The following is a 25,568-nucleotide window of genomic DNA, read 5'->3' as shown; positions in this document are numbered from 1 at the left end:
TGTGGACCAAATTCTTGACAAGTCACAAATTCCAAAACCAAATTCAAGAAAGCGAAAACGCTAACTAGTCAAAATCAGCACAAAAGCACGTAATAAATAACCCAAATTCAATTTTTGGTTACACGCGTCACTCTTAAATTTGGAGTAGATGGGGGTGCGAATTACTTGAGAACTTTCCAGAACTTTTGGCTAAATATCTGTTGCTCACTGGAGAGTGACACGTGGCAGAAAGTTCTTACAAGTTACAATCTTCCGAAGAAACTAAACACTACTACCAACTTCCCTAGTTCCCTTTCCTTTCTAGAATCTTCCTACCTCGTCCACCGCCTTAAGTAGCTTATTTGCCAAACTAGAAACCCCAACGAATTCACTAACTGAACTGAATCCCACTAACAACCTTTAAATAAATCAAGAAACAGTTACAGAAGCAGGTAAATTAAATGGCGGGAAGAATGAGAGTGAAGGAGGAAGAGGAGACTGTGGTTTTGTGTGGGAGCGGACCAGGTGGTTCATCTTCTTCATCAAGCGTGTCACCGCAACCCATGGAAGGGTTGCACGATGTGGGACCACCACCGTTTCTGACGAAGACCTTCGAAGTGGTGGAGGATCCTTCCACCGACTCCATTGTTTCTTGGAGCAGAGCTCGCAACAGCTTCGTTGTGTGGGACTCGCACAGATTCTCCACCACGATCTTGCCTCGTTACTTCAAGCACAACAACTTCTCCAGCTTCGTTCGCCAACTCAACACTTACGTAAGTCCCTTTTCCTTTGTTATAATGATACCAAAAATTTAGGAAAGAAATGAAAAATTATTTTAAAAAATATTATTTTTGTTATTCATATTTTTTATTTTTGATTATAAGATTTTTTATCAATATATAGATCGAGAGTTCGTTATGAAATAATATCTTAATAAATTATATTGATTTTTTTTTAATTTTCTTTGATATTTTACTAATTTTATTTCTAATTATGATATTCTAATACATCCCGTGTTACTCAGCTTCTATTCTCTTCGATTCCGCGATTCTCTCTTTTGTTTTGTGTGTCTGACTCTAATGGATGCAGGGGTTTAGGAAAGTGGATCCTGATCGATGGGAATTTGCGAACGAGGGGTTCTTGGCAGGGCAGAAGCACTTGTTGAGGACGATAAAGAGGAGGAGGAATGTGACGCAGTCGTCAACGAACACGATCCAGCATGGAGAAGGAGGAGGAGGAGGAAGTTGTGTTGAGTTAGGTGAGTTTGGTTTGGAAGGTGAGATAGAGAGGCTGAGAAGGGATAGGACGGTGTTAATGGCGGAGATCGTGAAGCTGAGGCAGCAACAGCACAACTCAAGGGAGCGGATTTGTTCAATGGAGTCAAGGTTGCAAGTCACAGAGAAGAAACAAACTCAGATGATGACTTTCCTGGCCAAAGCACTCCACAACCAGTCTTTCATTCATAACCTTTCTCTTCAGAACAGAGAATTACAGGGTTTTGAGATGAGCAGGAAGAGGAGAATAACTGCTACCGCAAGTGTGGAGAATCTGCAAGAGGATCCTGTTGCTGTTGAAGAGCAAGAGGAATTGACGAGTATTGGGTGTGAGATAGAGACACTTTTGTCAAGTGCTTGCGATAATGAATCAAGCAGTGAAATGAAGGAGCCTACTGCTGCTGCTGCTGCTGCTGCTACCAGTGAGAATATATGGGAAGATTTGCTTAGTGAGGATTTAGTTGGTGGGAATCCGGAGGATGAAGTTGTCATTGGTGATTACCCACACCAAAATCTTGAAGATTTGGCTGCAACAAACACTGGTGATTGGTCTGAAGACTTGCAGAAACTTGTGGATCATATGGGTTTTCTTGCCTCTAATCCATAAAAATAAGTGGTTGTAGAATTATTTGTAGTAGTATTATTTGTTGTCTCGGGTTGGCCTCTGCATGCAACTAGTTTCCCATTGCAAAATTAACATGTTGATGGTGGTGGTATGCCTTAAATTATTTTCTGTAGATAGTTATTGATAATGGTTTCATTCATTAATTGATTGATTGATGAAGAGATGCATGATGTCGTTTTTGTGTGCAGCAAGGGGGGAAGGCTTGGTAGTTGTTGAAAGAGGCCAACACATAATATTGTGCTCTTTGTTCTGTATCCTTCTATTAATTCAAACTTGCTAAGTGTCTGTGAATATCTCAAATATTTCGTTCATCTAGCTAATTGTTCTTAATTTCAATTTCAATTTCCATGTTTGCGACTGTAACTAGATTGTGCTTTTTGCAGGCAACTTGAGAAGAAGATAATTTCAAGGGGATTGTGATGGAGATTGGAAGACGAAAATGAAAAGTAATATTGAATCTGCTGGATTATTATCCTCAATTATTCTTGATTATTGTACAGTTCAACATTAGTTAACATTTCTTTGCCTATGGCATGGTGTCATGTAAATCCAATCCTGTAATAAATAAGGCATTAGTCATTAGACGACCAATTTCTTTGGGGAAAGACTACTGACTATTGAGTCTTTTTTTTATTATTATTTTTTTTGGACTTGGATTGAGTCTTGTTTGTGATGTGTTTTTTTCTATTGTATTGGGGCCCAAGATAGAGCTTGAAACAGTAAGTAAGAGTGAGGTTAGACCATTTATTACGTTGAGAATTTCTTCCATCTGTTTTCCTAGAGACCCTAAAATAAAAGAAGGCCCATGATTCTTTCAGTTGATATATACTCCGGCTTCGGGTTGAGCATAACAAAGGCCAAAAATTTGTCTGACCAAAAAAAAAGCCCAGTTCATTTCCCTAATCATCAAAAAAATAAAAAAAGCCAATCATAAAATAAAATAAATAAAGAGTAGTTTCCCTTAGGATTGAATAATTGATAAGAATGATGGTACACATTGAAGTTTTTTTTTTCTAAGTTAAATTTAATTAAATTGGTCTAACATAATAAAAATTAGTTATATTTAATATTATTTTAAATTTTATTATTTAATTTGATTAGATTTTGATCATAAAAAAATTTGGATGTGTTATATTATTCAATTGATAATAAATATCATAGAATTTGGACATTATTTTATTGCTATAAGCAGATTTAAAATCTCTTTAAAATTTAATCCATTATGATTTAGAGTTTGAAACCCCTCAAATAAGTTATTTTTATAATTAAATAAGTTTAATCACCCGTGCTATGCACGTAATAATATTGAAATTATAATTTTAAGTTGTTATGTTAAATTTTATTTTAATTATAATAATTTAATTAATAAAAAAATAACTTGTATGCGTTGTTTTTCTTTTCTTAATATAGTATTAATTTTATTAACTATAAAATAGTTATTTAATCTACTTTTTTCAATAAATAAGGCATATATACTCAATATGACCATAAATAATCTAGAATACTTAAATCTACCAACAAAGTTTTATATGTTGGTTTACTGTGAAGTAAGAAAATATCAAAATCAGCTCAAAATGAAGAATAAATTAATAGAGAATTTTAATGCAGAAAGTTTTGTAATAAATAGTAAATAATTTAAATCTACTGAATAACAATTCAATGCTATTCTTTGATACCTGCAAAATATATACATGAAACAATACCATATCAATGTTTGTATATAAATTATATGACTAACGTAATTATAAAATTGTTTGTCGAGAGAATAAAATTATACGAATTTTAATGATAATTTTAATATTCTCAAACTATTAATGTACAATAAGAATTCATCTATTAGTTCCTAGAATTTCTAAATTTTTTTAAGTGATAGTAATAAATTTTAATAAATAAATAGATTAGTAAGACATTTTGTTATTACCTTTTTATTATATACTCTCAAAAACTTCTCTATATAACATATTCATCGTGCATTTATCTTCCAAGTGTCCATGATCTTGCAATAGCACTCGCAGACCATCTTTACTCGTTATCCTTGATAACGCAACATACAATTGATCATGGGTGAAAACTGGCCTTGGAAGGTAAATTCTAACTTTTGATAGAGTTTGTCTCTGGGAATTATTTATTCTCATTGCAAATGACATGATAATTGGGAATTGTCTTCTTTGAAACCTGACTGACAATGTTTCATTATTTGGAATTAGATTCAGTCTTGGGATAAGAACAATACTTTCAGCTTTGTTACCAGTTAAAGTCTTGCATTCTATCATATGATTTTCCATTCTTCTAACTTGCATCCTCGGTCCATTGCACAAACCATTAGTTTGGTCTATATTCCGCAGCAACATAACAGGAGCGCCAACCTTCATAACCAACTTCTGTGGTGGTAGACCTGAACAATTTATTCCATTTAGAATCTCCGGCGAGAAAGCATCTAACTCAAATTCCATATTTCCCTCTTCAGCACACACAGAGTCTGAACTTAAGTAGACTCTTTCTTGTCCAGGTAACCCTGCAGTCATCTTGTTGTTGACATCAGCGACACAATCCAAAGTTGGTGCAAGAATTGCTCTATCCTTGAAATAATTTTCAACAGATAAATTGGATAACATATCTGGATACACGAAATCAATGAGGTCATCCAAAGCTGTCTCACAGTTATTAATCAAAATGTCAGATGGTATATGAACGATTGATTCACCATCTGTTGTATCACCAGCCAAACCATCACCAATTTTGAGTAGCCATTCTGCAAAATTTATGAGTTCTTGTATGTTGTTGTTTTCACCTAGTGACAATCTCATATTTTTTGTAAGCTTCAAAACCTTACAGTTATGCCACAAATATGAAGAATTAATAGAATACTGAATTATATCTTGCCTTGAGCCTCTGAGAATCACAAGTAAAATTTGTCTAAAATCTCCTCCGAGAACAACAACTTTACCTCCAAATGGTAAATGAGCATTATACGAATATAAGCACCTTAAGATGTCTCTGTGGCATTTGTCTAAAGTTTCGTAACAATACTTACTTATCATTGGAGCTTCATCCCATGTGATTAATTTGGCCTTGGATATTAACCTTGCAAGAGGACTTCCCTGTTTAATGCTACACAAAGAATCCTCATTTATGACCAAAGGAATTTTAAACCTTGAATGTGCAGTTCTTCCATTAGGCAACAAAAGTGCAGCAATTCCACTCGAAACAACATTTAAAATATACCTCCTTTAAACCTAATTGAGCATGATATAGTTGACCATAAGAATGTTTTTCCACAACCACCTTGACCGTATAAGAAGAAAAGTCCACCCATATTACCGCTAACAGCACCAATTATTTGATCGTATGCAAATTTTTGCTCATTAGTTAGCCTTTCTAAATACCCACTTAGTTCATTCGCAAGAGCATTAACGTCAAAATAATTGAAACAATTGACTATTACGACTTATATATATACACACACTAATTACAAACGATATAAATTTTTAATGAAAATACTTGATACTAATAGAAAAAATTTATATAAATAGAAATTATTTAATTTCAATTTCAATTTCATATAACAAAATAGTGGTTTTCAAAAATTATGGAATCTTTTTGTGACATATGTATTATGCCATACGTATAAATTATACGGGTTATTATACAAATTCATATATATGCATAACAAAACAGTTTAATATTATATATTTTCTACATTAATTATATGTCAATATTTTAAAAAAAGAGATATATAAATATGTATAATATTATGACTATATATGAAGTAGTTTTATATTGCTTTAATTATAGAGACTTACTATAATTATATAAAATTTAATTTGAAGAAATAATTTTCCTTGCCATAAATAATATACTAAAACTGTTAGTATATTATCTTCTTTATGGTTAATTGAATTTATCAATGATTTTTCCGTATAAATCGTTATTACCCAGTTTTTAATAATTACTTAATATACAAAATTTGAAATTGGAAATTGTTATTACTAATTCAATTAACTGGTTAATTGAGTAATAATTGTCAAATTATTAAGGTGCAAAATCATTGATTTATTCAATTGATTTTCATATATTATTTATATTTCAAGTAATAATTTAAAATTATATTATTTATTCAGTTAATAATACTATTATTAAAAATTTTTTTTGCATTGATTTTTAAATCAATTATTAAATAATTATTTTTGTTAAGATACTTGTTTATAAATTATTTCAAATTATATTTTGTTAAGATATAATTATTTAGATTATTACTCATGACACGTGTATAATTTCATTTTATACCAATTAATCAATTATAATTATATGACACGGGTGTAATTTTAATTTTATCTACGGATTATTTTCCGTAATAATATACAACATATTATTTATTGCGATAATTTGATTTGATTGATTTCTAATTATTTACGTACATAAATGATTAAAATATATAACATAAATATCGTAATTATTATAATTCTATGATATAATTATAATTAACATGTTTTATCATAATTAAATATTGATTTGATATAATTATAATGAAAATACTTTTCCAAAATAATATAATCTACTATTATTCATCCACTAATTATTTGGCAATAAATCTTAATATGATTTTTTTCATTTCCACTATGAGAAATAACTACTTAGATATACCAAATAATATGTAACATATTACTACTTGTATAAGTTAAGGCACAAAAACAGGATTTAATTAAGGTGACTAAAACTTTCACCAAACAAAATATGACCTCAATCGAATAAAAAATAGATACTCAATTTTGTATTAATTAGCTAATCGAAGAAATAACATACTCATTCACTATTCATGTTTCATTATATTTTTTAAATAATATATAGAAAACATATATCTTGTGTATAAAAATGTGACTATTAGTAATTTTATTAATAAACTTTTTTAAAACTATTACTAATTTCAATTTTAATAGAAAATCTGAGAAAATAATTTCGCTTGCCATAAATAATATACTAAAACTGTTAGTATATTATCTTCTATATGGTTAATTGAATTTATCAATGATTTTTCCGTGTAAATCGTTATTACCCAGTTTTTAATAACTACTTAATATATAAAATTTGAAATTGAAAATTGTTATTACTAATTCAATTAACTGGTTAATTAAATAATAATTGTCAAATTATTAAGTTTGCATTGATTTTTAAATTAATTATTAAATAATTATTTTTGTTAAGATAATTGTTTATAAATTATTTCAAATTATATTTTATTAAGATATAATTATTTAGATTATTACTTATGACACGGGTATAATTTCATTTTATACCAATTAATCAATTATAATTATATGACACATGTGTAATTTCAATTTTATCCACCGATTGTTGGCAAATAAATTTTATTCCAATTATAAATAAAATCTGTTTTTATTGACAAATAAATTGTCTTTAGGTCAACGATTTAATATATGTAGGTTCATTTTTTGTCAAATATAATGAAAATACAAATAAAGAAATAAAGGATAAAAATAAACTTAATAATATCTGACACTACTTCATTTTATTAAATTATTTAAAAATAGCACATCCACAAAAAATAATCGTAATATATAAATTGAGGTAATAATTTAAAATTCTATAATTATAATTTAATCAAATACTAATAGTAAAACCAAATTACCTAAACAATATTGAACCTATTCTAGTCCTTAGTCACGTATAGTATAGAATCATTCTTGTAACGACAACCAACTGAAATAACATCGTAAGTTTTAATATTTAGAATTCGTGCAAAATCAGACCATCCTCTTGTTAGATAAGTTTCATCATCCGCTATCCATGCAATGCGGTAAGGTATAGAATTGTCACACCGAGAAACCAAACTAACTCTTATTCCTCTCAATGGCATTGCATACATGCAAAAGAAAGCTGGTAATTTCTGAAAAAAATCAAAATATGTTAAAATATTTTAATAATGAACAGCTTAAACTAAAAAAATTTAAATATATTACCAATCGTTGAAATTGCATATCTGAATTTGTCATGAGTTTAGCAAAACTGAATGCTTACATTCTTCGATAAAGTAGAGACTATTGCCTCTTCTTTGAACGCTTACATCCATGTAGTTGGAATCCGAATCAGTGAAGACAACTCAATGAGGTATTTCATGGATGTGATGCATTGTAAATGATTGTGGCAAAAGACAATCGAATTGGAACATTAGACGATAAGAATAACTTAGAGTAACAACAAATAAAAAATTTATCAAAAGAATAATATAATAGAATGAGTATATAAAAAAATATTATAAAAAATTATAAATTGTACCTTAAAAAGATCAACTTCAATAAAAAACGAAAAATACATTCTTATTCTATGAAGTAGTAAAAAAAAACACTAAATATAAAATGATGAATTGACTCTCAAATTTAGATTCATGTACCACAGAAAAACATTATATATAGACTTTAGTAAAACAAAAATAAATATGTAAATTATCTATTATTAAGGTAATTTTTTAATAATGTATTAAATTTTGATTTGATACAATTATAATAAAGATATGTTTCTAAATTAGTATAATTATATATTATTCATTAAATATTAATTACAATATAATTATATTAAAGATAATTTTTATAAAATAATTTAAAAAATTATTTGATATACACCACAGAAAAACACTATTTATAGACTTTAGTAAAACAAAAATAAATATGTAAATTACTTATTATTAAGGCAATTTTTTATTATGTACAGTATTTTTAATTGATAATTGATAAGTAGTTTAATAGTGCATTAAATATTGATTTGATATAATTATAACGAAGATATGTTGCCAAATTAGTCTTATTATATATTATTTATTTAGTATTAATTATAATATAATTACTATAAAATAATTTAGAATAGAAAAAAAATTTATTTGTTTTGGAGGGAAAACGGAGGCACGAGAGATCGACACGTCACCTTTAGTAGTTAGGGAAAAACCCAATTTTAGTATATTAAGTAGATTAAATTATTTTATTTTTATTTTTTAACTAAAATTTTTATTATTAATTTTTAAACCATATTGATTTAGTTGAATATGATTACCAAAATGACTGGGTAATATACTAGTAATATAAAAAATAAAAAATTAAATTTATATTAAAATTAAAAATAATAAAATCATAATCTAGTCCATATTAAAATTACAAACATAATTATCAATTTGTCAAAGTGTAATTTGTTATATATTAGTTGATATCAAGTAGCATTTAAAAACCAATAAAAGAGTGTTATAATAATATAATACGAATTAAGGTGGTTCTCTCATTAGCTTGAAGAGTTTAGACAAAGAGAGAATGTGTGTTCCATCATCTCCTTTACCTTCAATAAATGTATAATAATTTTTTAACAAGATACACTAATAAATCAAGGGTGCAAATAGACGAGATAGAATAATTGGTCATAAACCAAAATTTTACTATATTCGCAACTCAACCTATTCTACTTTCAGTCTTACTTGCAGCAAGTCGTGTTATCAACTCTATTTAAAAGAGTTGGATATCTGCTGATATGATTAGTATTGTTAGACTTAGTTTTTTTGTTTTTTTCTAAACAAAGAAAAAAGATTTTATTTATAAAAATTGTCAAAATATTTATAAATTCAGAAAAATTATTAGATTTAAATTTAAAGAATAAATTATATATTTTTATGTTAAATTATATGCCAAAAATGATACAATATTTAATTAGGTAAAAGTAAAGATAAATTTAATTCTCTTTAATTCTTAAATCTACACAAACAAATGTTGTAACATAGTGTGATATTTGTTCTCCCCAAAGAATATGTTGTAACGTAGTGTGATATTTTTTCTTCCTTGCTATAACCATGTACAAGTAGACATTCTATTATTCGATCATAACAGAACAAAAGAATTAAGTTATGTTCTACTATTGATTATATTACATTACGAGGTAGGAGTGTATACAGAGTGAGGGGAAGTCAAGTTTCTCTTTAATTCGGATCCGATTTTAAATAATAATTAAGTTTATTTTTTAAATTTTTATCCAATTTTAGATTCGGTAAAATTACTCTATTTTTGGATCATATTAAAATTGAATTTAGACCAGTAAAATTTGAATTTTGATAAACTTTATGTTAAAAAATTATTATATATTTATTTAAAAAAAGTATATTTATTATAGAAAAATTAATATCTATAAGGAATGGGAGTTGGGATTTCGGGTGAGTATGAGTATAAGTATAGGGTAGTGGGTTGGAAATTGATTGTGGGAGGAGTGGCCAGCACGTGATAGTGATGGTGATGGTGGAGATGGTGAAGAAGATGAGGATAATTTAAGAATTTAATATGATTTTTTTTAAAAAGTCAATAAAAATTTAAAGTTTAGGTATTTTTGTCAAATAGGTGGTATAATGTTAGTTTTATTTTTTTTTATTTTTTTGGATATTTTTGTCAACATTTTAAACATTCATGGTTAGAAATCTATTTAATATACTAAAACTGGGTTTTCCCCCAACTAATAAGGGTGACGTGTCGCTCTCTCGTGAGTTCGTTTTCCCTCCAAAATGAATGAAATTTTTCATCTATTCTAAATTATTTATTATAATTATATTATTATTATATTATATTTAATATTTAATGAATAATATATAATTATACTATTTTAGGAACATATCTTCATTATAATTATATCAAATCAATATTTAATGCACTATTAAACTACTTATCAATTATCAATTAAAAATACTTTTAATAATTTTAATGATAATAATAATCTCAATAATAGTAATAATAATAATAAAAAATCTTTGTTACCCGATTCACGTATATCAAATAATTTTTCTAAATTATTTTATAAAAAGTATCTTTAATATAATTATATTGTAATTAATATTTAATGAATAATATATAATTATACTAATTTAGAAATATATCTTCATTATAATTGTATCAAATCAAAGTTTAATGCATTATTAAAAAATTATCTTAATAATAGGTAATTTACATATTTATTTTTGTTTTACTAAAGTTTATATATAGTGTTTTTCTGTGGTACATGAATCTAAATTTGAGAGTCAATTCATAATTTTATATTTAGTGTTTTTTTTACTACTTCATAGAATAAGAATGTATTCTTCGTAATTTTATTGAAGTTGATCCTTTTAAGGTACAATTTATAATTTTTTATAATATTTTTTATATACTCATTCTATTATATTATTCTTTTGATAATTTTTTATTTGTTGTTACTCTAAGTTATTCTTATCGTCTAATGTTCCAGTTCGATTGTCTTTTGCCACAATCATTTACAATGCATCACATCTATGAAATATCTCATCGAGTTGTCTTCACTTATTCGGGTTCTAACTACATGGATGTAAGCGTTCAAAGAAGAGGCAATAGTCTCTATTTTACCGAAGGATGTAAGCGTTCAGTTTTGCTAAATTCATGACAAATTCAGATATGCAATTTCAACGATTAGTAATATATTTAAATTTTTTTATTTTAAGCTGTTCATTATTAGAATAATATTTTAACATATTTTGATTTTTTTCAGAAATTATCAGCTTTTTTTGCATGCATGCAATGCCATTGAGGGAAATAAGAGTTAGTTTGGTTTTTCGGTGTGACAATTCTATACCTTATCGCATTGCATGGATAGTGGATGATGAAGCTTATCTAATAAGAGGATGGTCTGATTTTGCATGAATTCTAAATATTGAAACTTACCATGTTATTTCAGTTAGTTGTCGTTACAAGAATAATTCTATACTATACGTGAATAAGGACTAGAATAGGTTCAATATTGTTTAGGTAATTTGGTTTTACTATTAGTATTTGATTAAATTATAATTATAGAATTTTAAATTACTGCATCAATTTATATATTATGATTATTTTTTGTGGATGTGCTATTTTTAAATAATTTAATAAAATGAAGTAGTGTCAGATATTATTAAGTTTATTTTTATCCTTTATTTCTTTATTTGTATTTTCACTATATTTGACAAAAAATAAACCTACACATATAATAAATCGTTAACCTAAAGACAATTTATTTGCCAATAAAAACAGATTTTATTTATAATTGGAATAAAATTTATTTGTCAATAATCGGTGTTTTATTTATAATTGGAATAAAATTTATTTGCCAATAATCGGTGGATAAAATTGAAATTACACCCGTGTCATATAATTATAATTGATTAATTGGTATAAAATGAAATTATACCCGTGCCATGAGTAATAATCTAAATAATTATATCTTAACAAAATATAATTTGAAATAATTTATAAACAATTATCTTAACAAAAATAATTATTTAATAATTGATTTAAAAAATCAATGCAAAAAATAATTATTAATAATAGTATTATTATTTGGGTAAATAATATAATTTCAAATTATTACTTGAAATATAAATAATATATGAAAATCTATTGAGTAAATCAATAATTTTGCACCTTAATAATTTGACAATTATTACTCAATTAACCAGTTAATTAAATTAGTAATAACAATTTTCAATTTCAAATTTTGTATATTAAGTAGTTATTAAAAACTGGGTAATAACGATTTACACGAAAAAATCGTTGATAAATTTAATTAACCATATAGAAGATAATATACTAACAGTTTTAGTATATTATTTATGGCAAGCGAAATTATTTCCTCAGATTTTTTATTAAAATTGAAATTAGTAATAGTTTTAAAAAAGGTTTATTAATAAAATTACTAATAGTCACATTTTTATACACAAGATATATGTTTTCTATATATTATTTAAAAAATATAATGAAACATGAATAATGAATGAGTATGTTATTTCTTCGACTAGCTAATTAATGCAAAATCGAGTACCCTTTTCTTATTCGATTGAGGTCATATTCTATTTGGTGAAAGTTTCAATCACCTTAATTAAATCCTGTCTTTGTGCCTTAACTTATACAGGTAGTAATATGTTACATATTATTTGGTATATCTAAGTAGTTATTTCTCATAGCGGAGATATAAAAAATCATATTAAGATTTATTGCCAAATAATTAGTGGATGAATAATAGTAGATTATATTATTTTGGAAAAGTATTTTCATTATAATTATATGAAATTAATATTTAATTATGATAAAATATGTTAATTATAATTATATTATAGAATTATAATAATTACGATATTTACTATAATTATATCATAGAATTATAATAATTACGATATTTATGTTATATATTTTAATCATTTATGTACGTAAATAATTAGAAATCAATCAAATCAAATTATCATGGTAAATAATATGTTGTATATTATTACGGAAAATAATCCGTAGATAAAATTGAAATTACACCCGTGTCATATAGTTATAATTGATTAATAGGTATAAAATGAAATTATACCCGTGTCATGAGTAATAATCTAAATAATTATATCTTAACAAAATATAATTTGAAATAATTTATAAACAATTATCTTAACAAAAATAATTATTTAATAATTGATTTAAAAATCAATGCAAAAAATAATTTTTAATAATAGTATTATTAACTGGGTAAATAATATAATTTCAAATTATTACTTGAAATATAAATAATATATGAAAATCAATTGAGTAAATCAATGATTTTGCACCTTAATAATTTGACAATTATTACTCAATTAACCAGTTAATTGAATTATTAATAACAATTTCCAATTTCAAATTTTGTATATTAAGTAATTATTAAAAACTGGGTAATAATGATTTACACGGAAAAATCATTGATAAATTCAATTAAGCATAAAGAAGATAATATACTAACAGTTTTAGTATATTATTTATGGCAATGAAAATTATTTCCTCAAATTAAATTTTATATAATTATAGTAAGTCTCTATAATTAAAGCAATATAAAATTGCTTCACATATAGCAATAATATTATACATATTTATATATCTCTTCTTTTATCTCTTTTTTTAAAATATTGGCATATAATTAATGTAAAAAATATATAATATTAAACTGTTTTGTTATGCATATATATGAATTTATATAATAACCCGTGTAATTTATACGTATGGCATAATACATATGTCAAAAAGATTTCATAATTTTTGAAATTTACTGTTTTGTGATATGAAATTGAAATTGAAATTAAATAATTTTTATTTATATCATTTTTTTTATTAGTATCAAGTATTTCCATTAAAAATTCATATTGTTTGTAAAATTAGTATATATAGCTGCACTTTTGTTGCCTAATGGAAGAACTATACATTCAAGGTTTAAAATTTTTTTGGCCATAAACGAGGATTCTTTGTGTAGCATTAAACAGGAAAGTCCTCTTGCAAGGTTAATCCAGGCCAAATTAATCATATGGGATGAAACTCCAATGATAAGTAAGTATTGTTACAAAATTTTAGACAAATGCCCTAGAGACATCTTAAGGTGCTCAGATTCGTATAATACTCATTTGCCATTTAGAGGTAAAGTTGTTGTTCTCAGAGGAGATTTTAGACAAATTTTACCTATGATTCCCAGAGGCTCAAGGCAAGATATAATTCAGTCTTCTATTAATTCTTCATATTTGTGGCATAACTGTAAGGTTTTGAATCTTACAAAAAATATGAGATTGTCACTAGGTGAAAATAACAACATACAAGAACTCAAAAATTTTGCAGAATGGCTACTCAAAATTGATGATGGTTTGGCTGGTGATACAACAGATGGTGAATCGATCGTTCATATACCATCTGACATTTTGATTAAGAGCTCTGAGACAGTTTTGGATGACCTCATTAATTTTGTGTATCCAGATATGTTATCCAATTTATCCGTTGAAAATTATTTCTAGGATAGAGCTAGTCTTGCACCAACTTTAGATTGTGTCACTAATGTCAACAACAAGATGACTGCAGAGTTACCTGGACAAGAAAGAATCTACTTAAGTTCAGACTCTGTGTGTGCTGAAGAGGGGAATATGGAATTTGAGTTAGATGCTTTCTCGCCAGAGATTCTAAATGGAATAAATTGTTCAGGTCTATCACCACACAAGTTTGTTCTGAAGGTTGGTGCTCCTATTATGTTGCTGCGGAATATAGACTAAACTAATGGTTTGTGCAATGGAACGAGGATGCAAGTTAGAAGAATGGAAAATCATGTGATAGAATGCAAGACTTTAACTGGTAACAAAGCTGGAAGTATTGTTTTTATCCCAAGACTGAATCTAATTTCAAATAATGAAACATTGCCGGTCAGGTTTCAAAGAAGACAATTCCCAATTATCATGTCATTTGTAATGACAATAAATAAGTTCTAGGAACAAACTCTATCGAAAGTTGGAATTTACCTTCCAAGGCTAGTTTTCACCCATGGTCAATTGTATGTTGCGTTATCAAGGGTAACGAGTAAAGATGGTCTGTGAGTGCTGTTGCAAGATCATGGACACTTGGAAGATAACTGCACGATGAATGTGGTATATAGAGAAGTTTTTGAGAGCCTATAATAAAAAGGTAATAACAAAATGTCTTACTAAATCTATTTATTTATTAAAATTTATTACTATCACTTAAAAAAATTAGAAATTTAGGAACTAATAGATGAATTCTTATTGTACATTAATAGATTGAGAATATTAAAATTATCATTAAAATTTGTATAATTTTATTCTCTTAACAAATAATTTTATAATTACGTTAATCATATAATTTTATATACAAACATTGATACAATGTTGTTTCATGTATATATTTTGCATGTATTAAATGATAGCATTGAATTGTTATTCAGTAAATTTAAATTATTTATTGTTTATTACAAAACTTTCTGCATTAGGATTCTCTATTAATTTGTTCTTCATTTTGAGCTGATTTTGAAATTTTCTTACTTCACAGTGAACCAACATATAAAATTTTGTTGGTAGATTTAAGTATTACTAGATTATTTATGGTCATATTGAGTATATATGTCTGATTTATTGAAAAAAGTAGATTAAATAATTATTTTATAGTTAATACAGTTAACACTATATTAAAAAAAGAAAAACAACGCATACAAGTTATTTTTTATTAATTAAATTATTATAATTAAAATGAAATTTAACGTAACAACTTAAAATTATAATTTTAATCTTATCACGTGTATGACACAGGTGATTAAATTTGTTGATTAACTAAAAATTAACTTTTGTTATACTTTCTTTTTTTTATGTATTTAAATTAAAAATATAATTTTACAGATCCTGTATAAAATATAAATAAACAAATAATTAAGGTGATAGTATAACATGACGTCGGTTGTATTTTTTTTCTTATTTTGATGAGAAAAAGAGGCCAATAGAGAAACGACAGAATTATTTTTCCCTCAAAAAAATAGTTATTCAAAAGAGAGACAGGTTAATTAATTATTTTTTAAAAAATTTTATTTGTATATTAAAATAGCAGTAATATATTTGTATATAAATATATATGGTTTAATTTATTTTTTATATATATATTTGTATTTTAATATATATTTTATATTAATAATTCATTTTAATAGATGATTTTAGTGTATACATAATATGATTCATATTTTATTATTTTTCATATGACACAAAATAAACTAAGACTTGGTTTGATAAAACTTTTATTTTTCAAAAGTAGCTTATAAAAGTTAACTTTTAAAAGATGACTTTTTAAAAGTTATAACATTTATATTTGGTAAATCAAATCAAAAATATCTTTCAATAAACACAAAAACCATCAATTGCGTTTCGTAAAATAGCTTTTAAAATTTAAAAATATTATAATAGACATAAATGTAAGTATTAAATTTAAAAATTAGTTAATATATGAGATTATATTAGACTTTAAATTTTGAAAAGCACAAGCCAACTTTAAAAAAGTTCTATCTTAGGTGGGAGATCTAGGAACCTAGGAAAGGATCTTCGGGTTTGGAATCGAGAAGAGTATCGGCAGTTGGAACATGAGTCTTTCTCAGTCTTTATGAGTAACCTTCCAGGCGACATATCAAAGAGAGAGTTATTCTACTTGTTCAATTGGACGGGACGCATCATTGATATATATCTAACTCGGAAAAATAAAGGTATGAATATATATGTTTGCGTTCATTCGTTACACAACAAAAGGAGGGCGTTGAAAGCTATAGCGGAAATGAATCGAATGCGACTACGAGGTAAGGTGTTGTTTGTGGGAGAGGCCAAGTATAGAAGAGCGCCGGAGTCCCAGAACATGAACAAAAGAAACAGAGGAGATGAAATGGAAAATCCTAGAACCCTGCAAATAAGTCAAGAAGTAGTGCAGAATGAATTGCTGGTTGGACATGAAGAACGGACAAAAGGATTGGAGAAGGGGTCACATGAGAAGCGGCGCATTAAAAACATTGAGGTAGCAGTGGTGTCAGAAAATCTTGAATGGCTGCAGAGGAGTCTCGTAGTGGGCACGACAATGCCTATTAACATTGCTTCTATGAAGAATATGGTAGCTAAGAATTTGCCTAAAGTCATTCAAATCCGGGAGATGGGAGCATACAAAGCTCTTATCACTTTTGATAGTGTCCGGAATGCGGAAGAAACATACATGTTTAATATGAATAGTCTCCTGCAATTGTTCCATAGTGTAAGGCAGTGGGAGGAGACGAAGCAGAGTGCTAACCGGAGAGTGTGGCTAGAATGCTTTGGCGTTCTGTTGCACGTATGGTCAGTGGACACGTTCAGAACAATAGGAGGCCTATGGGGAGATGTGATTACCTGTGATAAAGGAACTGAATTGTGTAGCTCATTCACAGTAGGACGGGTGCAGATTGATACTTGTCTGAAAGAGATCATTCAGGAGTCGATTCATATCACCGTTGGAACAGAGGAATTTGATGTTCTGGTTAAAGAGATTGGATATGAGGAGTATAATTTAGTGTGCATGGAGAAATCTGGAGACGGAGAAGGCAGCGCACTTTTGGATCACGGTAGACAAGAAGCAGAATCACAGCGTACAGGAATCCACGATGAAGAGCTGGTGTTGAAGGTGCCTCGGGGAGCAGATGATGACAAGGGTAGTACAGTAATTACAGCCGAAATTTTGAATGAATGGATTAATGGTAGTGGATATCGCAATTATGGGAAAATCGTAATGCATCAAGCCGTTAAGGGAGAGAATCACAGGGTTCCTACCTTCGGGGGAAGTAACGCCCAGAGCAGCAAGGCTAACTCGGAGAGGACCATGTCTTGCGCTCTTCATGGGTTGCAGAAGGGGCCCATTAATGAACAATTACAAAAACAAAAAAAGGGAGACAAACCTAAGGCTAGGACCGGTTACACTAAGTTTCAAAAGGAGGGAAGGCTTGTTTGTCTAACCAAGGAGTGGGCCAATGCTATTAGTCAGATACAGGGGGAAAGGCTGGACTTAATGGGCCTGATGACTTTAGCTGGAATGGAGACACCTGCAGGGCCCGATGTGGTTGGGTCGGGTCGAAGGGGGGTCTGGAGGGCTGGGACAGGAAGGCTGGAACCTAACGATGAGGAGGGGGAGGTAACGCTCGCGATGCGGACGCCCACGAAGCTGATGGCAGCGCACGCGAGGGACCTAATCAGGGCCACAAACTCGACGTCGACCAAGGGGGCTGGGAGCCTTCTGGTGGGGATGACCGAATCCAAGCTGAGGACATCTTGGATGTTGAAGACGATGGCAGTACGGTGGCTGGCGAAGACGAGCTCGATGCAGATAGGGGTGAGCGTGAGACGGCTGTGGTGGTGGAAGGCCAGAACACGGGTGGTGGAGGGAGGGATGAGGTTGATGAGTGGGTCAAGGAAGGAGGGGACATGGTGCTTAAAGTTTGCGCACCGAAGGGCCGCGGGAACCTAGAAGACATGGATGCCATGCTTGACCAGGAGATGATAGTGGCCACGGTCTTATCCAAAGAAGTTGAAGGAGGGTGTACAAACTGTTTGACTATGGCATTGAACGGGGTGCTAGTTGTTAGGAGGACCTGGAAACTAAAGAAGAGGGTGGTGATAGTCAGCCTTCAAGGGAAGTAGGGCAGTCACTGGAAAACCAAAGAACCTAGGAGCTGGGTAAAGAATCTGGGGTGGTACTGCAAGATGAGGATGTGGATATTATGGAAATCCTCTAAGCACAGAACGCAGAAATAGATCGTAAAAGAAGAGTGGCTAAGAAAAAGGCGAAGCTGAGACGGTGCAGACCAAAAAACAAAAAACAGGTGTGTAAAAATATTATAAATGATTGTTAGTTCATGGAATGTTAGGGGGTTACGAGGTGATGGGAAGTTGCGAATGGTGAAGGAACTTAGGAATAAACATAAGTTAGATATGGTTGGGTTGACTGAGACCAAAAAGCAGGTAGTGACAAGGTTCGACGTTACAAGAATTTGGGGAAATAACGGTGTAGGATGGGAATATGTGGGATCTGATGGTGCCTCCGGTGGACTGTTGTTAATTTGGAATGATTTGGTGTTTAGTATGAATAATTGCTATAAAGGAGAAAGGTGGTTGTGTGTTGAATGAGTAATGTTAAAGAGACGGTTCAATTGTTCTTTTATCTTGGTCTACGGAGCACATACTAAAGCAGAGAAGAAACAGGTCTGGGAGGAGTTGAGTTTTATAGCTGGTTTATGTCAAGTTCCGTGCTGTTTTCTAGGAGACTTTAATGAAATAGTACACGAAGGGAAAAGAAAAGGTGGTACTAGTTTAACTCAGTCTGCGGAAGAATTCAAGAGTATGCCGCTTTCTGATCGCAAATTTACATGGTTCAGGGGACGGTCTTGTAGCCGGATAGATAGGGCTCTGCTGAGTTTGGAGTGGTTACAAGAGTTCCCAGAGTCTCGGCTTCGAGGTGGGCTGAGGGGCTTGTCAGACCATTGCCCTATAATACTTGAGGACAGGAAGTTGTCGTTTGGTCCAAGCCCGTTCAGAAGCCTGGACTCGTGGTTCACACATGAGGGTTTTCTCAGAATGGTGAAGGAGGAGTGGAGAGATCTAGGGGATAAACCTTTCACAGATAAATTTAAGGCTTTGACTGTTCCATTGGGGAGATGGCATAAGGACAATTTTAGTGAGATAGACAAAAAGATTGCAAAATTTGAGGAAGAAATCAAGAGACTTGATGATATGATAAGTAATGGAGTGTATGATGGAACAATGGAGGCTAGAAGAAAGGCGTTGGTCACTTGCTGTGAGAGATGGTATGTGAGAAAAGAGGTACATGGGAAACAGATGTCTCGGTCTCGGCATGCAAAGGATATGGACAAAAATACAAGGTACTTCCACAATATAGCATCAGCAAGAAGGCGGAATAATTGGATTGATACACTGGTAATTAATGGCAAAAGGGTCCGGAACCAAGCTAGAATAAAGATTGCTATCAGAGAATTTTACAAAGATTTATATCATCAAGAACGGTCTCCCAAGGTGAGCTTCAGGGATGGGTTGGTGGAGAAAATAGACGAGCTAGATGCTGGGACTTTAGAAGTGCTACCGTCGGCTGAGGAAATCCGAGAAGCTGTATGGGACTGCGAGTCATCTAAGGCACCAGGGTGTGATAGGTACAACTTGAATTTCATCAAGAGATGTTGGGATGAAATTAGGGCAGAGTTCACGGCAGCATTAATGGAGTTCTTTCAGACGTACAAGCTACTGGCGGATTCCAATATCACTTGAGTGGCACCGGCACCTAAGTTCATTAGTGCGGAGGAGATTAAAGACTTACGACGGATCAGTATGGTAGGATGCGTGTACAAGGTTATATCTAAGGTCCTTGTTAGAAGGATGAGATCAGTGATGCCAGCATTAGTAGAGGAGACTCAGAGTGCATTTGTACAAGGAAGAAAAATCCACGATGGGGCATTAATTTAATGTGAAACGGTGAACTGGCTCAAATTGAGGAAAAAAGAGGCAGCAATAATCAAACTGGATTTCCAAAAAGCCTATGATAGGGTCAAATGGAGCTTCGTGGACATTGTGCTACAGAAGATGGGATTCGGCCAGAAGTGGAGAGCATGGGTTAGGGAGTGTGTGACCACTGCTTCTATGTCGGTTCTGATAAACGGTTCGCCTTCTAAGTCGTTCAAGATGGAACGAGGCTTGAGACAAGGTGACCCCCTTTCACCCTTCTTGTTTGTTCTAGTTGTGGATGTACTGCATCGAATGATTGAAGAGGTAGTTAGGAACGGACGGATATCACCACTGTTGCTTGGCAAAGACAGTATAGTATTGTCACACCTTCAATTTGCAGATGATACTATTCTTTTCTGTCCACTAGAAGAGGAGACTATCAAGAATTACAGGAGGCTACTGAGGTGCTTTGAGTTGATGTCAGGGCTTAGTATCAATTTTGATAAGTCCAGCCTGATTCCAATCAATTGTGATGAGCAGTAGACCCATCGTATGTGCATCTTGCTGGGTTGTAAGCGAGACACTCTTCCGGTTAAATATCTTGGAATCCCGTTAGGTGCAAATCTGAGGTTGGTGAAGACCTGGAAGCCTATAATAGACAAAGTGGAGGAGAAGCTTAGTATGTGAAAAGCTAAAGTGCTAAATAAAGCGGAAAAATTGGTGCTCATCAAGTCAGTCTTAAATAGCTTGCCGGTGTATTACTTGAGTCTGTTCAAGATGGCAAAGGCAATTGCTGAGAAGTTGATATCATTGGAAAGACGGTTCTTATGGTGTAAGGAAGATGGTCGAAATGGTATGGCTCTGGTAAGATGGGAAGTGGTGCAAGCTCCTAAGAAGCTAGGTGGTTTGGGTGTTGGAGATGCTTTGATTCGGAACACTGCTCTGTTATTTAAGTGGTGGTGGCATTTTGCTAAGGAAGAATGCCCGCTGTGGAAGAAGGTAGTGTGTTCGTGCCATAATCTGAACTCAAATGAACTACTCTCAACTCAAATACTACCTACTAGAGGAGGCCCATGGAAGGATATCTGCCAAGTAAATTTCACGAACTAACAACTTAGAGATAAGTTGGTTACAGGCTTGTCAATGGAGGTAGGTGATGGGCAACAGACTCGGTTCTAGGAGGATGTGTGGCTTCTTGGTGGAGCTCTAAAAGATCGGTTCCCGAGGCTCTTCTCTGTTTCAAACCAGGAGGGTTCTGTTATTGGGGCTTGTGGGTTTTGGGATGGGTTAAAGTAGATTTGGAATTTTCAATGGAGGCGCGAACTCTTCCAATGGGAATTGGAACTTCTGAACCAGTTGCATGAGGTGTTGAGACCTGTGAGGCTAGCACAAAACAGAGAAGATAGAGTGGCGTGGAAATATGATAGGCAATGTGTTTTTTCAACTAACTCATTTGTGCAGGTATGGCAGGAAAAAATGCTACCATAGGGGATAACAAGTTTCAGCTTTATTAGGAGTATTTGGAAAGGTTTGGTCCCACCAAGAGTGGAGCTATTTGCTTGGTTTGTACTGATAGACCGAATGAATACAAAGGAAAGGCTAAGCCGGTTTGGTATCATCACTCAGGAAGACAATGTTTGTGTGTTATGCAATAATGATGTGGAACATGTATATCACTTGTTTCTAGGTCCTACCTTTGCGTGGCAGGTGTGGAATGCTTGGATCTTAGCTTTTGGCCGACAATGGTCTTTTCCGGGTTCGATGAAAGAACACTTTTTGAGCTGGACAGAGGAACCGCGGAGTAAGGAGAATCAAAGGCAGCGGTTGAGGTGCTTCTGTGCGATTTTTGGAACATCTGGTTGGAAAGAAATAGGAGGATCTTCCAGAATTCTAGCAAAGGCGTTGAAAAAATTATCAACATGACCTTCCTTAGCGCTAATGAGTGGAGTTGTGTGGATCCTTTTTGTTGTTGATGGATATGCCAGAGATGACAAGGGATCGGTACGTGTCGCTGTTTTAGCTTCTAGTCTTTAGTTTTTGGTTTGTTGAATGTTCCTGTTTGCTCCACTTTGTTGTGTTGAGCTTTGCTTTCAAAAAAAAATAGCTTTTAAAATTTAAAAATATTATAATAGACATAAATGTAAGTATTAAATTTGAAAATTAATTAACATGTGAGGTTATATTAGACTTTTAAATTTTGAAAAGCACAAGCCAATTTTAAAAAGCTCTATCTTAGGTGCTTTCAAAAGTATTCTGATCTTTTAAAAGCTGCAAACACAAGTACGTGATCTTTTTTATTTACCAAACACAAAATGAGGAGTTTGAGTTTTTAAAAAGTAAAAGCACCTTTTCGAAACCTTTATCAAACCAAACCTAAAATTGAAATTATTTCAATATGAAATTAATGATGAACTTGGATTACCGAAAGTTTGTCTTAAAAGGTATGGTAGAATTAATTAGTATTAATTAGACTTATTTAGTATATCTAAATATTTATAAGTAAATATTGTTTGGTCCTAAAATTTAGGGTCAAAATTAAAATCGCTCTTAACCTTATTTTGGATTTAAAATCGTCCCCAAAGTTAAAATTATTTATAAAATCATTCTTTTGACTATTTTACTCTTATTCAATCCTATTAATCCTATTCTCTCATCTCTCTGGCCTATCTTCATTTCTTTCACTCAAATACACCTCCTCCTCCTTCTTCTTCTTCTTAAACCGCTGCTCTTCAACAGCGATAGCGGCACTCGATCCTACTGCCACTACCATTGAAAGAAGAGAGAGAACTCATGTCGCAACTGCCATCGCTGGTCTTCGAAATGGTTGCCAGAGAAGGGAGGAAAGGGAGATCTGAAACCAAGAAAAGGGAGATTCAAAATTGGAAAACGCGAGGAACACAACCACCACCACCACCATCACCTCTCCGACAACGATGAGGAATACGAGGAGGGCGAGGGTCAGGCGCGACGCTGTGAGGGTGACAGTAAATCGCAGCGCTGCAAGGGCGACGGTAAGTCGTAACGGCGACGGCCAGGCACGACGAAGCTTCCTTCTCTCTAAGTCTCTTCTTCTTCTTCTTCTTCTTCTTCTTCTCTCTCTCTCTCTCTCTCTCTCTCTCTCTCTCTCTCTCTGATTGACGATTTCGAACTCTCTCTCTCCCCCTCTACATTCTCTCTTCTTTCGACGGTGGTGGCAGCAGCACCACTATTATGTCATTTGAATGTTGAATGTTGTGTTATTGTTGATTTGAATGTTATGTTATTGTTGATAATGAATTCTTGAATTTGAATATATATTCTGTTGTTATTGTTGTTGTGGAAAGAAATGAATGATAGTGGAAATAAGGGGATGGCGGTAGTGGAGAATGCAGAATGAACGGTGGTGGTGGGGAATACAAAACAAACGGTAGTGCAGTTAGGGGTATTGTTGTCTTTTAAAAAATAATTTTATTCAAAAGGACAATTTTAATACTAAATGAAACATTGTGGACGATTTTAAATTCAAAATAAGGTTAGAAACAATTTTGATTTTGACCCTAAACCTTAGGGATCAAAATAGTACTTATCCCAAATATTTATTATAGGATACTAAATTTTTATTATTTTAATTTTTTTAGCACCTATAAATATCCTTGTATATTTTATCATTCTACACAATTTAAATATGCAACTTGCATACATACAAATTTTTTTTCTACTGCTCTCTCTCGCATTTCTAACCTGGCATGAGAGTCATTATATCCTTTTTGAAGATGATAAGTTATTTTCCTTCGGTGAGAAAGCATCGTGTTTCTTTTTCACACTTTTTTTCGTATCTTTTTTCTTTTTGTTGTCACTATTTTGATGCTACCTCACTAAAAAGATCAGTTGTTCCTCTTCCTCTCATTTGAAAGTTTCATGTCCGCTCTCTTCCGTTTACACCGTGCTTTTTGGCAGTTCACTAGCTTTCTAACAGTTCATCATCCTTTAGATAGTTCGCTCTGATAATTCGTCATCCTATTTGGCTTTTTTTCAATAGTTTATCACTCTTGTTGCAGTTCTGTTTGCATTTATTTTTGGTAGTTTTGTCTGCACTTTTTTCTGATAATTCCGTCTATATTTTCTTTTCGCAGTTTCATCTTTGCTTCCTTTCAAAAGTTTCGTCTGTTTCCATTCCGTCAGTTTTTGTAGTTTTTTTTATTTTATTTTAGGGAAATGTTAGAATATATTAGAATCAATTAACATTTATTATAATTATTTGGTATATTTAGATATTTATTATATTTTTATTATTTTAATTCTCTTAATATCTATTAATATTCTTGTATATTATCATTTTACACAATTTAAATATACAACTTGCATATGCACGAACCTTTTTACTAATGTTCTCTCTTATCTTTCTAACAAAGTATATGAATGACTATATATATCTCTAAAAAAATATTAGAAAATTAACCATTTATATGGATATTAATTAATACTTAGTCAATACTTTATTTTTATATTAGTAGAATTTAAATTTTAAAATTTAAATAGTACTTAGAGTTTAAATTAGGCCAATTCTATAGTGACATTAGCTTTTAATTTTTTATGGCTAAAAATAGCATGAGTTTGAGTTAAGAGTAAAATATTGACACGTGCAAGAAAATTAAATCTGGCAGTGTCCAAGTTAAAGTTGAGGGTGATTCCTTAAAGCAACTCTATGGGTGACTTTTCAACCCACTTTTTTTGACAAGATGCAGTTCCATTGGTTAGAAAGGAGAAAAGATGAGCCCTTTACATAATTCGAAAAAAAAGAGTTCTTTTTTAGAGGGACTCCTGATATCCAATGATAACTTGCCATGTGACAAGTTACCTTTAAAATAAATAATTATATTAAATTATAATTAATATTATTTAAATAATTATATTTTTA

General features: G+C 30.9%; 4 protein-coding genes across 5 annotated transcripts; 3 read left to right on the top strand and 1 right to left on the bottom strand.

The window, feature by feature from the left end:
- Window positions 1-222: 222 nt before the first annotated feature.
- Window positions 223-2,214, top strand: LOC107461213 (heat stress transcription factor A-2). Of its 2 annotated transcripts, XR_001586570.3 has the most exons (3): window positions 223-752; window positions 1,069-1,966; window positions 2,067-2,214. XR_001586570.3 is itself a non-coding variant. In XM_052253489.1 (2 exons), the coding sequence occupies exons 1-2, from the start codon at window positions 441-443 to the stop codon at window positions 1,858-1,860; spliced, it is 1,104 nt and encodes a 367-aa protein (XP_052109449.1). In that variant the 5' UTR covers window positions 224-440; the 3' UTR covers window positions 1,861-2,214. The 2 variants fall into 2 exon arrangements, 1 of the variants encoding a protein (XP_052109449.1); XM_052253489.1 differs by having other exon boundaries at window positions 224-752; window positions 1,069-2,214.
- A 1,592-nt stretch (window positions 2,215-3,806) lies between these two features.
- Window positions 3,807-4,685, bottom strand: LOC107461145 (uncharacterized). The gene has a single exon (XM_016079610.1). The coding sequence runs from the start codon at window positions 4,683-4,685 to the stop codon at window positions 3,807-3,809; it is 879 nt and encodes a 292-aa protein (XP_015935096.1).
- Window positions 4,686-19,060: 14,375 nt separating this feature from the next.
- Window positions 19,061-20,497, top strand: LOC107461146 (uncharacterized). Its single transcript, XM_016079611.1, has 2 exons — window positions 19,061-19,298; window positions 19,479-20,497. The coding sequence occupies exons 1-2, from the start codon at window positions 19,061-19,063 to the stop codon at window positions 20,495-20,497; spliced, it is 1,257 nt and encodes a 418-aa protein (XP_015935097.1).
- A 312-nt stretch (window positions 20,498-20,809) lies between these two features.
- On the top strand, window positions 20,810-21,214 carry LOC107461148 (uncharacterized mitochondrial protein AtMg01250-like). Its single transcript, XM_016079612.1, has one exon. The coding sequence runs from the start codon at window positions 20,810-20,812 to the stop codon at window positions 21,212-21,214; it is 405 nt and encodes a 134-aa protein (XP_015935098.1).
- Window positions 21,215-25,568: the final 4,354 nt, after the last annotated feature.

This window comes from Arachis duranensis, chromosome 8, assembly GCF_000817695.3.
Source record: "Arachis duranensis cultivar V14167 chromosome 8, aradu.V14167.gnm2.J7QH, whole genome shotgun sequence".
Lineage (NCBI taxonomy): Eukaryota > Viridiplantae > Streptophyta > Magnoliopsida > Fabales > Fabaceae > Arachis > Arachis duranensis.
This window is presented reverse-complemented; position numbering and strand designations above follow the sequence as displayed.